The sequence below is a fragment of the Abramis brama genome, assembly GCF_963993115.1.
Source record: "Abramis brama genome assembly, chromosome: 8".
Classification (NCBI taxonomy): Eukaryota; Metazoa; Chordata; class Actinopteri; order Cypriniformes; family Leuciscidae; genus Abramis; species Abramis brama.
The window spans coordinates 5,204,595-5,220,666 of NC_139970.1; the positions used below are offsets into that span (position 1 = coordinate 5,204,595).

The window sequence follows — 16,072 nt, forward strand, 5'->3', positions numbered from 1 at the left end:
AGGCCTTCCTGAGTATGAGCTCCCACATACTGTGGTCGCCAGGTTACAGGCCTCACCGGCCTTCCTGATATGAGCCCTCATGTACTGGAGCTCCCCATATGAGGAGGTCATCAGGTCTTAGGTCTCAGTAGACCTTCCTGGTTTGAACCCTCTCTTACTTCCCCAGTGTTCGGAGCGAGCACTGGGTAGACCCGTGGATTGAGTGGACGACTTCCGTCGTTTCTTGAGGTTGAGTCACACTCTCCGGGAGATCCCGTCTCTGTGTTCCGGAACTGAATGGTTTCTGCCAGCTTTGCAGGCCTTTGGTTTCTGGATGCCTTATCCAAGGCAACTTCCAGAGGCTCTGTCTCGGACAGACAGGCTATGGCCAGACTGTGTGTCTTAGTATAGATCACCAGGCCAGCCTGGTGGTATTTCAGGTGGCACGCTCCCCTGAATAGTGACTGGCTGGGGGTCCCTTGGGTCCCCTAGCCACACTCCCTAGAAGTGACCCCTTCTATTGGAAGCTGTGGTCCTAAGCCTTTGAGCTGGCCCAGATATACCCCCCATTAACTATGTTCTGGAGGTTTCTTGGTTCATTAGCTTGGGCTATGACCGGTAGGGAGTGCTGTCACTGACAGCCCGTTGTGACCTAAGGGTGAGTGGTTCCAGTGTTTTCTGAATTACTGGTTCGGACAGTTGTCACTGCCTTTGGGCATGCACTCCCCTCAGCATGGTGGAGTTGGTGTATCGTTCCCCATAGCGTCGAGATGACGTATTGTCGAGTTCCTTTCGAAAGGGAACGTCTCAGGTTACGAATGTAACCTATGTTCCCTGAGAACAGGGAACGAGACAATACGTCTCCCTGCCATGCCTCGGGGCCTGCCTGCTACAGTCCCTTCAGACGATAGGATGTTGTCATGTGTGCAAGGCTCCCCTTTTATATATCCAGGTCGCGCGCTCATCATTCAAGCTGATGATGCACGGGCTGTCGCCGGTCAACATGATTGCTGTGAGTTGATATTTGATTTCAGACACCTGTCACGCCTGAGGCGTTCCCCATAGCGTCGAGATGACGTATTGTCTCGTTCCCTGTTCTCAGGGAACATAGGTTACATTCGTAACCTGAGACGTTTCCCTTCAGAATGAAAGTAGAAATCACTCACACAACAGCTGTGTCCCAATTCTTAAATTTAATCAAGTAATCTAATTTATCTAATGCTAAAAATGAACAATAATAATAATAACAATAATAAATACAATAAAGGTTCAAATGTTGACTTGTATATGTCACCAGTATGTGATTTTATATAGGCTAGTGTAACCCAGGTCACTAAATAATTAAAATAGAAACTTCAGAAATAAAAATGCTCTATATGTAAAAGGAATTGTATCTATTGTGATGATGAACCTGCGGGTTATCATCACGTGAACATCAGTTCACTGTGTTATTGTGTACATTGATTTCTTTTTATATAACTTTTTATTTTGCTTTTCATGAACAACAGAGCAAAGAAATAGACACACAGTCACTCATATGCGTATATTTATCCACATACACATATACACAAGGCACACATGAGAGATAATGAGATAAAACAATATTGTTATGAGTTTAGCAGGGAATATTATATCATCTTCAAGCTCAGCACTTACTCAACCATAATCTGAACATGTTATTTCACTGACAGAAGCTCAGCTGTAGTATTAATGTAATAAAGAGAAAGTACGAGACTCTATAACATCTCAGTGTTTATAATTTATCATGCAGCTCAAAGCATTATGGGTAGAATCTCTCTACAGTCTATCCTGATTCATCAACACAGTTTCACTGATGATCCACTACAAACCGTAAACCCAGGATAGAGCGGTTGAGTGAATGTGGTCTGGACTGTGTGGATGAGGCTCATCGTGTCAGAGACGCTGTAGAAGGACAGAGTTCCTGCACTGTGATCCACATACACTCCTATTCTCCTGTGATCCACACACACTCCTGTTCTACTGTGATCCACACACACTCCTGTTCTACTGCTGATGGGCTTTACAGGGAGTTCAGTCTCTATGTTATTGTGTATGAATGAGTAACTGGAGGAAGAGCAGATCAAACTCCAGGACTGATCATTACATCCAAACAAACACTCATTACCCTCTCCCTTCCTGCTGATGCTCTTATATGACACTGATATATACACACATTCTCCACTCCACTCAATCTCCCAGTAACAGCATCCACACACTCTCTCTCTACACAACACCTGAGGTATATATCCATCAAATCTGTCTGGATGATCAGAATACGACTGAATCTGTGGGCAAGTGCCAGTAATCACTCTGTTCCTCTCAGACAGACGGAGGAGTTTATTCACTGTGTTCAGATCCAGATTGAGCTGATGGGAATCTGATGGAGATAAAACACATCAGAATCAGGAATTATGAATCTGTCTGATCTTTTAATGTATCTGAACTCTTCATGTTCAATATATCATCAGTGTCTCAGTGCAGTTTACCAGATATACTGAGCAAATCATCATTTACATGATCAACTCTAAAACTCTTCTGTCATGTTTTCTTTCACTTCTCCAGGAAGAACACGAACACACTCAGTGAGTTTTTCTGCTTGTTTTCTCAGTGACTTACATTGTAGGAAGTTGTTCCTGGTCCTGGGAACAATGTTGGAGAAAGTGACTGTGGAAATCAACAGATATGAAGAGTGTGATTATCATGTCAAGAGAAAATGATCCCTGCATCCGTTCCTAAGACATTTCTAATATGATCTTCTACATGATCTGAGATGATGGAGGATCATTTCTGAGAGCAGAATCTCCAGGACTTTACCTCTGTCAGAGATCTTCATCTCCTCTTTGCAGAAATCCTCCAGTTTGTCTCTCAGCTGACGGACAGATTCTCTCACGCCATCAAAAGAGGAGAGAGAACTGAAGGGATTGTCATTTACGTCTGTAGATTCAGGAGGAGCTGAGAGAGACTGGAAACTCTACAGAAAACAGAAATCAAAGCTCATCACCTCCACACTTCATCAATAACCTGCTCTACTGTCAGATTTGTGCGGCTCTTGTTGATCTTTAGTGACTCTCCTCAATCCAGCACTTTCACAGCATCAGCTTCATTCTTCTCATATTCATTATGTGACATTAGAGACACAAGTTCTAGCGTTTGCCATTTACACTATATGTGAACTTCCTAGAAATCAATTTAAGCTCAATATTAGCTTGAGAAATACATGATTTTATTTAGAAATATTGCGATCAAATAAATCCAAATTTAGTGTATTTTGAAATTATATATTTAAAATATAAATTGGCAGAATAAACCAAATAATTAAAAACAAATTCCAGGAAACATGAAAGTGATTCATTTAGATGTTGAAATAAAATCGAGAGGTCAGTAATAAACTAACTGTAATGAATCATCAGTCAGGTCCATTTGCAACAGGTTTATTAGTAGAATAGTCGACAGGAAAAGGTCAGGCACGGGCAGAATGGACAGAGCAGGGCAGGCAAAGACAAGGTGAAACTCCAGGCAAGGGTTCAGAGGCAGGCAGCAAGCAAAACAGAATCCAAATACAAGGCAGAGGGTCAATAGGCAGGCAGCAGGCAACGAGAAGATCAGATCAGATGGGGTCAAACACAGGTAGGCAGAAACACGGGAGAAACGCTCAGAAATGTTCACAACAGCAAAACAAGACTTCACACTTGTTGTAATGTGAGCGTGGTTTTTATGTGTGTATGGAAACAAGATGCAGGTGCGTGAGTGATCAGTGATGGTGGATGTGGGATTAGTCCAGGAATGATGTACTATGGGAAATGCAGTTCGTAAGGGAAAGTCAGTATTCTGGTGGCGGCCAGAGAGGGAGGTCATGGAGTCGGTGATCGTGACACCAACATCTCTCTCATTTTAAATATTTCAAATAATCATATTATTATCCTGATCAAATGCATCAATCTCCATCTTAGCTGTATTATATTGTGTAAATTGGACTCTAAAAAGTTAAATTACATTCTTTAATGGGAATGTCATTAAAGCCTTTGTTTTATTCACAGAATTAAAGGGCAAACTTTGCTAAATGCATATTTGTGTGATGAAAAGGCATTAATATGTGATATTTTTGTCTTTGTTAATTTAATTTACTATGAAACGTGAAGTACTAAACAATACTTTTAATAAAGCACTTTAAGTTTTATTGAAAAAAATAATATGCTACTGTTACATTTTTTAAAGTGAAGAAACACTACTGTTGTATTATTAAAGGAAATAATATAAATATTGTCCATTTATTTTTCATTGAATACATCATGTGTCTAGAGTTTGGCTTTATTTAAAAGCACACTGAATTAATTTTGACATGGAGTGAATACAGAGCGAGGTTTTTTATCAGTGATCGGGCAGCGAGTGATGAGGAGAGAGAAATGATCAACTAGAAATCTCTATAGAAAATAAACTGGACAATCAATTTACTATAAATGAGTTTAGATTTGGAAACTGTGAACTGGAACCTGTGAAACTTTCATTGCTAACAAACTACGCTGAACCACCAAACGCTAACGTTGTTCCTACAACCAATATGAGAGCAGAAAAAATAATGAATGTACATCAGTTGGGAATCATTTCAATGTTAAGAAACAACTTTATATAAAGCGTTTCCACCAAAATTACCCGGAACAATTTTTCCCAGGATCTTTTTCCCCCAGACCTGTTGCTGTCTGCGTTTCCACCACGGTCTAAAGTACCGTGAAGATTAGGCAAATAGTCTGGTGACGTATGACTGCGCGCTACTTTACAGTTCCCGCTGGATTTATCCTCTGAATTTTAAGCTTAATAAAGCCTGAACCTCGTCGTCGGTCCACTGGTCATATTTTTTAAACTCCATTGTTGATTTGAATCGCAAACAACTGTTACTGCACCACAACAGATTTAAAAAAATGGTGGTTGAAATAAAAATGCTGCATGAACTCAACCAATCAGCATGTTCAGCGCCCAAGTCCCAGCCCTGAAAGTTCCTGAACTTTGAGAAAGTACTACCTTCCGGATACCCTGGTTCCTGCGGTGGAAACACACGGAGTACCAGCCCAAAGTCCCTAGTTCCTGCGGTGGAAATTAATTTGTAAAATAAAAAGGAAAAAAAGAAAAATAACAAAGTACCATATCAATGCTTAGAAACGTTGCTATTTACAGTCGTGCTCAGAATTAATCATACCCTGGTAAATATGACCAAAAATGGCTGTAAAAAATAAATCTGCATCGTTTATCCTTTTGATCTTTCATTCAAAAAAATTGGCAAAATCCTAACCTTTCATTTAAGTAAAAGAATTGAAAGTGGGGGGATAATCACATTATGAAATGAATGTTTTTCTCCAAAACACGTTGGCCACAATTATTGATACCCTTTTATTAAATACCTTTTTGCAATCTCCTTTTGCCAAGATAACAAGAGTCTTCTTCTATAATGCCTGATGAGTTTGGAGAACACCTGACAAGAGATCAGAGATCATTCCTCCAGTCAGAATCTCTCCAGATCCTTCAGATTCCCAGATCCATGTTGGTGCTTCTTCTCTTCAGTTCAGCCACTCATCAGGTCAGGGAACTGGGATGCTCATGGCAGAAGCTTCATTTTGTGCTCCCTAACACATTTTTGTGTTGATTTTGATGTTTGTTTTGGATCGTTGTCCTGATGGAAGATCCAACCACAGCCCATTATAAGATTTCTAGCAGAAGGCTAGAATAAATATCTGTTGATATTTGATAGAATCCACGATGCCATGTATCTGAACAAGAAGTCCAGGACCTCCAGCAGAAAAATAGGCCCACAACATTAAAGATCCAGTGGTATATTAAATTGTACACATGGGGTACTTTGTATCCTTGTGTGCACCAAACCCATCTAGCGTGTTTGCTGCCAAAAAGCTCTTTTTTAGTTTGATCTGACCACATAACCCTGTGCCGTCTGAAGTTCCAGTCGTGTCTGACCACTGAATATGCTGGAGTTTGTTTTTGGAGGAGCGAGGAGCATTTTTCTTGAAACCCTCCCAAACAATATGTGGGGATGTAGGGGTTGTTTGATTTTTTTTTGATACTTGGAGAGTCTTTGGCCACTCAAACTTTCCTCCTCACAGTCCATTAAGACAATATAGACACACGTCCTCTTCCTGGCAGATTCGTAACATCTTTACTTGATTATAACTTTGTAATTATTGCCCTGATGGTCAAAATGGGGGATTTTCAATTCTTTAGATATTTTCTTACAGCCACTTTCTATTTTGTGAAGCTCAACAATCTTTTGCTGCACATCAGAACTATATTCTTTGGCAGAGGTGTCAAAAGTATTCACATTCATTACTCAAGTAGAAGTATAGATACTAGGGTTTAAAAAGACTTCTGTAGAAGTTGAAGTATCAACTCAAGCTTTTTACTCAAGTAAAAGTATAAAAGTACTGGTTTCAAAACTACTTAAAGTATAAAAGTAAAAGTAATGTAAGGAAAAAAATGCCATCATGGACAAAAGCTTAGGCCGCGCCACAGGGGCCTATATAGTGCACTACCCAGCTCCTCAAAAAAACACATTTTCTTAAGGCCATAATTGACTATAATTATATTAAAATGTTGATGTTGAAAAATTTGGGATGATGCACTAGGCTACCTGTTTCAGCCGTATATATGCCCATAGAAAATTAATTTTCTAAATAAATAAGCTAAATAAGCGGAGGAATCAGGAAATTAATAGGATAATGTATTAAGGTTTTTAGTCTATATTGACCTTAACAATACGTAAATTAATTAATTCTGTAATGTTACAAATAACTAATAAAGACATGGTGGCAGTTAACAGAGACTTAACTTTACTCCGCTCATAGTGCAATGCAATAGTGCAATACTGTCTTGTTCCTTGCTTTCTGAAGAAGCCAAACACATGTCGCATCTTTCATTAAAGGGATATAGTTCACCTAAAACTGAAAATCATTTACGCACCCTCAAACTGTTTCAATCCTGTATGAATTTATTTCTTCTGCTGAACACAAAAGAAGATATTTTGAAGAATGTCGATAACCAGACAGTGGATGGACCCCATTGACTTCCATAGTAGTAGGAAAAAAATAAATACTATGGAAGTCAATGGCTACCGTCAACTGTCTGGTTATCGACATTCTTCAAAATATCTTCTTTTGTGTTCAGCAGAAGAAAGAAACTGGTTTGAAACAACTCGAGAGTGAGTAAATGATGACAGAATTTTCATTTTTAACTAAGTGAACTAATCATTTAACAGAAATGAACTGTTGGCATATGTTTCACATCAATACTGTCCAGTTTGTCCTGTTGGACACGACACACAGCAATACTGTCAAGTGTCACTTGTGACCATTGCTCTGAGCCATGTTTTCAGTGTCCTAAGAGCACTGAAACTTCTTTCAGTCCAGCTGATGAGCCTGGGATGATTTGATCAACAGGCCTCTCATTTCAACAAGACCAGCCTTCAACAGACCAAGCAATGTTATTTTTTCATGTTTTATGGGGACTTTCCATAGACATAATGATTTTTATACTGTACAAACAAACTGTGTATTCTACCCCCCATAGACTAACCTTACCTATCACAGAAAACTGTCTGCATTTTTACATTTTCAATAAACAAAAGTCTGATTTATAAGCTGTTTTCTGAAAAAAAAAAAAAATCCCCAAAAGGACAAGGATTTCGGATATTGACATCTTTGTGGGATATTTTGACCCTATAATGTAGAGTTGCACACACACACACACTCACTCTCTCTCTCTCTCTCTCTCTCTCTCTCTCACGCTCACACACACACACAACACTCACACACACTCTCTCTCTCTCTCTCTCTCTCTCTCTCTCTCGCTCTCGCTCTCACACACACACACACACACACACACACTAACGATTATGTTAGTGTTATGTTACGATTGTCATTATACATTATTGTAAAAACGTCTGTCCCCAAATCAATATTTGACGCGATTTGCCCCGTATTCTTGAGCACAGAACTGTTGATTTCTCCCTCGCTTACCGCATCTAGGTTTCCTTAGGACTCGGAGGAGTTTTGGCGCTTCGCACAACCAAATGTGACTACAGCCTCTCACACGTTAGAAAGAAAAGAAAACAAAAAGCCAATCAGTTTAGCGATGTGTGTTCAGGAGGCGGGACTCAGATCTATTCAGGGCCGGCCCGTGGCATAGGCAGTAGGCTATAGGCAAATGCTAAGGGCGCCGGCGCCGTATACCCTAGGGGGGGCGCCAGAGTTCCGTAAGGAACTTTCCGCTTTTATTGTACTTCATTAACACTGCAACGAGTGGAGCAATAATGGGACATGGCATTGACTTTCTTTCTTTCTTTTTTTTTTTGTGATCAAATTTTTATAATGGCATTGACTTTCTCTTATAAATTCTTACTTTAACGTGACCAGGGGGGAGTTGAAGGGATCATACACTTCCACCAATCAGACTTCTTTTACCCGCGGCCGCCATTCGGTTTTCGTTTTTATTGCGTCAAAAAAAGTTAATATGTCAAAGGGTCCCAAATTATCTGGTGCCCAGGGGAGGAAAAAAAGAAAATAAGAGGAGGAAAAACACGACAAAGACAAAGGTAATGTTACAGTAAAGATGATGTTAATGATATTATTTTGATGTTACAGAAAGATGATCAATAATGCCATTAGTCATTAGCATACATGGTGGTTAGCTAACGTTAATCTATAAATAACCAGCGCTATCTGCTAGTTCTAACCAAAATATTAACAGTCAATGGTTCTAACAGATAAGCCTAGCGCTATTATTATGGAAAATAGTAATATGAGTACCTTCCTCGGACAAATGTGTAAATATTAGTAATTTAAGGCAGGACCAAAAACACCAATAGAGCTCGTTTAAGATCATCTTTTCATTTTTTTTATTCAAATCCTTGTAGTATTTCTGTGCCTACTTAAAGATACAAATAGATAAGATATATAAGATAGATAAGATAAGATAGATAAGATAAGATAAGATAAGATACTAATGTCTTATTTTGCACAGTGCCGTATTTCTATTGTATATAAGTTAATGTCACTTGTTTACACTTTTCATTTCGGGAGTATTAAAATGTAATAAGTAAGCTATCTATATTGTATTTCATATATTGAGTTCATTTTTTTTTATTTGTTTCTTTAATTATTATTATTATAATTAGTATTTTGAATGTGCAATTGTTTTAGTTAAATAAAAGAATGTCTAAAACAAAGCTATTAAGTTTCTTGTGAGTATATGTACACTAACAGTGCAAGTACTGTACTGCGATGCAAGGGGGCGCCACTTAAAATCTTGCCTAGGGCACCAAATTGGTTAGGGCCGGGCCTGGATCTATTAACCGTTTGTGTAATTGGCCAATTTTTTTTTTTTTAACGACGACAAGCCGGAATGAAAACAAGCCGAAATGAACTAGGAGTAACGAGGCTATTTTTAAAATGTAAGGAGTAGAAAGTACAGATAATTGCGTGAAAATGTAAGGAGTAGAAGTAAAAAGTCGTCTGAAAAATAATTACTCCAGTAAAGTATAGATACCCAAAATTTTTACTTAAGTAATGTAACGAAGTATTTGTACTTCGTTACTTGACACCTCTGTTCTTTGGTTTTACTCATTGTGATGGATGAGCAAGGGAATTTGGCCTTTGTGTTTCCTCATATATAAATGAAGTTTTATGTAACAAAGTTCGGGAGGAGGATGTTCAGGTAATCATCCAATCAGCACAAGAAGAAGCCAGTATAAATAAAGCCTTCCCTTACCTCCTGTCTCATGACAAATTTCTCAGCATCCCGCCACCACCCCATCACCTCACATTCGGCTGGGTCTGCTCATAGATACCTATGATCTATACATTCATGGGGGGAGTACTCTGGGGTCGGGCCGAATTCTGAGCTTCGGAGCCCTCCCCCCGGACAGCAAGCCAAATACGCATTATAATATTACATCAGATTTCATTAACATGTGAACTCGTGAAACTCCTGTGAAGTCATAGCTGGACAATTTCATGTTCCTAGTCACCCTGGTGTGCTAAAAAAAAGGGTAAATATTAATGGGAATATACTTCAGAGATATTTTATTCATAAAAATTTCTAGGGGTATCAATAATTGTGGCCAACGTGTTTTGGAGAAAAACATTTATTTCATAATGTGATTTCCCCCCCCCCCCCACACACACTTTCAATTATTTTACTTCAATGAAAGGTTAGATTTTTGCCAATTTTTTGAATGAAAGATCAAAAGGATAAATGATGCAGATTTATTTTTTACAGCCATTTTTGATCATATTTACCAGGGGTATGATTAATTCTGAGCACGACTGTAGGTTTTGAGTGTGTACATTTTGGGAAGAGGCAAAATGTTCAGAAACGGCCCTGGTCTCATTGTAGACTTGAATAGATTCACTCAGGAAAAGCAGTTCAAAATCTACGAGCAGATTGAACATTATTTATAACTTTTGAGCAGTTATTGACACTGAAATCCACAAGGACTCTTAGGACACGATCCCAAGGTCAGGTTTTGTGTGGTTTCAGTTTGTTGAAGCATTGCTAATATACAGACTTCACGTTTAGGGTCTTCATGGTCAAATTCATCAACATGTTAAAGGCAAACAATTATGAAAATACTGTCAATTCTGTCAAGTTTAAAATAATCTGATGCAACTTTGATGAATATTACTCAAATTGCTCCCTTCAAGTTCATGGATTTCACCATTATATAAGAAATCAGAAGGAAAAATGAGGTAAAATAGTTCAAATGTGAGTGAAGATGATCAGATGAGAGTCTGACTGATGATTATATAATAACCGAACACACAGATCAACACTTAAGTCACAGCTTTGACTTAAGTGTCACAAAATTCTTAGTAAAAAGTAGGACTTCTCTAAGAGTTGGAGACTTTTATAATAAAGCTAAAAGCGACTTTCAGCAAAGTTTAAGACTGATTCTTAAGTGCTTTCTGAAGTGGCACTAAAGTGCTGCAAACTAAGGACTACAATGATGTCAACCCAAAATGGCCACCCTCAACCACTGAATCAGCCAATAGTGAGCCTGCAAGGGTGAGGTCACTGCAGCATGACACCAATCATTTAATGTAATTATTAAAAAATCATTTAATTAAGACAAGGAAACGTTAATATTAAAAATAATAATAATAATAATAATATTTGCATTGTGCAAAATTATCACAAATTAGTATTGATGCTGTGGAATCCTTTTCCATTGATATATGTCTCCTCATTTATAGTTGGATCAATTATGCGAACATGAGTTCCATCAACGGCTTCAACAACTCCAGGGAAGCCCGAAATCCTCATAAAAGTGGCTTGATTTTGCTGCAAGATTTGAAGATCAGTTGGAAAGTCAATGAACTGCCATACAGTAGTGGCCAAAAGTGATGTCCGGCAAAGGAAAACTGACAGATTCACCCTTTATTCAAATAGTATTAAAACGTCTTAAAGATTTTGTAAGCATATTGTGTTTGAAGTCTGCTGTTTATTTGTGATAACACAATGAAACATGCAAAATTGTATTTTTAGCCAGGCTGTCATACAAAGAAATTATGAACACATGAAAAAACAAGAGAGGACGATGAAATATTAACAACTGACTATGTTGCACCCAATGTATGATTTTTTTTCTTTTTTCTTTTTAGTTTTTCTAAAACCTGTAGCTGTAGTTTGCCTTTTTTGTAACTTAACAATAATTAATAATTTGTTACATTTATATAGCGCTTTTCAGGGTCCTCACACATATGGAAGGGGGGAATCTCCTCAACCACCACCAATGTGAAATTATAAACATGAAGTCTGTATATTAGCAATGCTTCAACATACTGAAACCACATAAAACCTGACCTTGGGATCGTGTCCTAAGAGTCCTTGTGGATTTCAGTGTCACTAACTGCTCAAAAGTTATAAATAATGTTCAATCTGCTCATAAATTTTGAACTGCTTTTCCTGAGCGAATTTACTCAAGTCTACAATGAGACCAGGGCCGTTTCTGAACATTTTGGCCCCCTTCCCAAAGCGTACACACTCAAAACCTAAATAGCAACGTCTCTGATTGTAGCAGGCATAGCTGCGTAGTTAATTTGGTAACAACCTGAGTACTAACTGAATGGTAATCACCTAATTAGATCCAGGTGCGCTATAGGTGCGCTTAATAATAATTAATAATTTGTTACATTTATATAGCGCTTTTCAGGGTCCTCAAAGTGCTTCCCATATGGAAGGGGGGAATCTCCTCAACCACCACCAATGTGCATATACCTGGATGATATTGCACATATTGCATATTATATTATTATGCATATTATCATATTGCACCAGAATGCCCACCACACACCAGCTTACTAGTGGAGAGGAGACAGTGATGAAACCAATCAGTATATATGGGGATGATTAGGAGGCCATGATGGACAGGGGCCAATGGGCAAATTTGGCCAGGATGCCGGGGTTACACACCTACTCTTTTTCGAAGGACATCCTGGGATTTTTAATGACCACAGAGAGTCAGGACCTCAGTTTAATGTCTCATCCGAAGGACGGTGTTCTTTGACAGTATAGTGTCCTTATCACTACACTGGGGTGTTAGGAGCCACACAGACCACAGGCCTCACTAACACCTCTTCCAGCATATTCATCAGTATTATTGATCTGCCTGCACTGACACCGTTGTCTGAGAACTGAACTGAGCTGGACGATGACATCACTGTTTTCTCCAGAGCGGCTGTATAGATAAATGAACTAAATAGATAACTAATGATTTTTACAATGGAAATGAATCAACACTGAACTCACTTAAGCTGGACAATGACACTATTTTCTTCTAGATCTGCTGTACAGCCAAAACTAACTTTGTTGCATTATTTTCCTGTAATCACATTATAATTGACAAAAAGATGGGAAAAACGGTTGGCGCTCCCGGCGCATGGTCTAAAAGGGTCGTCCCTATTCTCTTAATGAGTAAAGGGTGTGTTTTGGGCGTAATGTGAAATAAACCAATCAGAGTCTCATCTCTCATTCCCTTTAAAAGCCAGTTATTCCGCTATTTACATGGAGGAATTTGCAGGTGGAAAAACTGAACGCTTCTCTAGCAAGGAATCGGATCTGCTCGTGCGCGAGGTTAAAGCACACAAGCAAACCATCTACGGGACAAAGTGTTTGCGTGTTGTGGACCCGCCTATAGGCGCATATTAGTAACACGCTCTTTAAATAACAAAAAAATATATTGTCCTGTTCTTCTGGATCTCTGTTACCTGCAGGAAATGTATGTGATCCTGTGTGTGTGAAAGCTGCTCCAGCTCAGCGTCTCTCCTCCTCAGATCATTGATCTCCTGCTCCAGTCGCTCCAGTCGTTCTTCAGCTCGACTCACTGCAGTCTTTTCCTGATCTCTGATCCGCTGTGTCGCTTCAGAGCGGCTTCTCTCAATGGAGCGGATGAGCTCAGTGAAGATCCTCTCACTGTCCTCCACTGCTGTGTGTGCAGAGCGCTGTTAGGACACACATCACAATCACACAGTGAGCTTCAGTGAGTCCTGACTGAGACTTCTCAAACTCCTCTTCTTCTCCAGACTCACCTTATGAGACTCTACAGCCTCTCTCAGCTGCTGAAGATCTTTCTCTCTCTGCTGGATCCTCTGCTGGTACGACCTCTGCGTCTCCTTCAGCTGCTTCTGCAGCACAAACCAATAACACAGATGGCACTTTATACTGTCACTATATCATCATGTGAAGAGTTTTTTGTAAAAAAGTTTGTGTTGATAAATGTTTACGGTGTATTTTCACCATATTTTCTGTGAAGTTAAATGTGAAGCACAACTACGCTCAGCAGTGAAAGTCCACTTACAGCTTCTGTTCACTTCTGTGACGTCTGCAGTGTGAATGATGTTTCCTGATCATATGGTGCCAATATAAATAGTGTCAACATTATTTCATCAGTGTGTAGTTTCATACCTGTTTCTCTGTCCTCTGTGCTGCTGCTGATACAGTGTTGTGGTTTTTATGATCGTCCATCGTACACAGCACACATATAAACTTCTGGTCAGTGCGACAGAAAACCTCAAGGAGTTTATCATGTGTTTGGCAGATCATCTCCTGCAGTCGTCCAGTGGCATCAGTCAAATTGTGTCTCTTTCCTTTAAACAAACTCTCATGTTGTTCAAGGTGAGTTTGACAGTAAGACTCCAGACACAGCAGACAGGACTTGACGGCTTTGTGTTTTCTTCCAGTACAGACGTCACACTGCACATCTCCAGCTCCAGCGTAACAGTCCGCAGGAAGTTTAGTCTTCTTCAGTTTCTCCACCACTTCAGCCAGCATGGTGTTTTTAGCTAAAGCAGGTCTTGGCCTGAAGGTCTGTCTGCACTGAGGGCAGCTGTAGACTCTCATCTGATCCTCCTGATCCCAGCAGCCTGTAATACAGATCTTACAGTAACTGTGTCCACAGGAAGTGGTCACTGGATCCTTCAGGAGATCCAGACACACTGAACACATGAACTCATCCTGAGAAATTCTGGCTTCTGCCATTTTACTGCACGAATACTGAGACACAAACACACAACAGCTCAACTCCACTTTAGTTTCTCTTTCTCGAACTCTTCCTGCTTCCTGGTTCTGTGTTTGAGTGACGTGTGCAAAACAAGTTTATCAAGTCTATAAACCATCATAAAGCCTCATTCCTGCTGAGTTCAGATTCTACAACAGTGAATGCAAAAACCTTCACTGTAAACCCTAATGCTCAAAATAATTAATTGATTTGAGAAGGGTAAATTTAAATTAAACAAATTAGTTATCTTTTATATGTATTTAGAACTTTCTTTTTCTTCTGAGTTCACAAAACTGACACATTGTAAGTAATCTGAATTGTTTAATTGTTTCGAGTTTTATGAACTTGTTTTTTGAATTTAGACAAACTAATATATAACTGAAACTGGGGTTGGATTTCTACAGTATATCTCAGCATGCTTTAATTGCTTAAATTAAGTGTTATAAAATGTTTTTTGTGCAAGATTAATGTTAAGTGGGAGATGTAGTAGTGTTTAATGATTTGCTATGCTAATTTAGAAGAGTTTCTGTTATGTGGTGTTTTTTAGGGGGTTTCCATCATGGTGACGAGTGGAGCATGAGTTTGGTTTGAGAACAGATATGTTATATGTTCTATATTGTCATACTCATTCAACTCATTCAAAAATATTCTACCAGTTCTGCTAACTTAAACTTTGAATTTCTTAACTTAAAAATTTTGATGTAACCGATTACCTCAAATATTTTGACCCAGAAACAGACCACACTTGCTTCTGTGTCCTCAGCAGGCGCTGTCTGTGATACTGTTTCTGTCTATTTAGTGTTGTATTGGCATTGCAGTTATATATATAACTATATCATGAGAGCGATCTAGGTTGTACTCGCCTCATCTCCCATGACATTCCTTTATTGGATAATGTCCCTGTGCGCCAACGATACCGACGGATACCCCCTTCTGAATATGAGGTGGTAAAAACTCATATCCATCAGTTGTTGGAGGCTGGAATAGTTCGTGAAAGTTGTAGCCCTTATGCATCGCCGATTGTGCTGGTCAAAAAGAAGGACGGTAGTCTGCGCATGTGCGTAGACTACCGTCACCTGAATGCCAAGACTAGGAGGGATGCATTTCCCCTTCCCTGTATTGAGGAATCTTTGGATTCACTGGGGGGCGCTCGCTGGTTCTCTACACTAGATCTGGCCAGCGGGTATCTACAGGTTCCTGTTTCCGAGCCAGATAAATCCAAGACTGCGTTCTGTACGCCGTTTGGATTATTTGAATGGAACCGTATGCCTTTTGGACTCTGCAACGCTCCAAGTACGTTCCAGAGGTTAATGGAGAGACTATTTGGTGATCAGCGGTGTCAGTCCCTACTCCTATATCTTGATGATGTTGTTGTTTTTTCCTCCTCCGTAGCCCAGCATCTAGAGAGATTGGAGATGGTCTTGAGTCGGTTGGAGAGGGAAGGACTCAAGGCAAAGCTGGAGAAGTGCGCTTTCTTCAGGCCAGAAGTCAAGTTCTTGGGGCATGTTATATCGGCGCAAG

The 16,072-nt window shown here is 39.4% G+C and overlaps 1 protein-coding gene across 1 annotated transcript; it reads right to left on the minus strand.

Moving 5' to 3' along the window:
- Positions 1-1,508: 1,508 nt before the first annotated feature.
- On the minus strand, positions 1,509-14,617 carry LOC311088093 (tripartite motif-containing protein 16-like). The gene is made up of 6 exons (XM_084121749.1): positions 13,960-14,617; positions 13,584-13,679; positions 13,263-13,496; positions 2,815-2,971; positions 2,617-2,664; positions 1,509-2,377 (listed from the first exon to the last, which is right to left on the minus strand). The coding sequence occupies exons 1-6, from the start codon at positions 14,530-14,532 to the stop codon at positions 1,797-1,799; spliced, it is 1,689 nt and encodes a 562-aa protein (XP_083977875.1). The 5' UTR covers positions 14,533-14,617; the 3' UTR covers positions 1,509-1,796.
- Between the last annotated feature and the right edge of the window lie 1,455 nt (positions 14,618-16,072).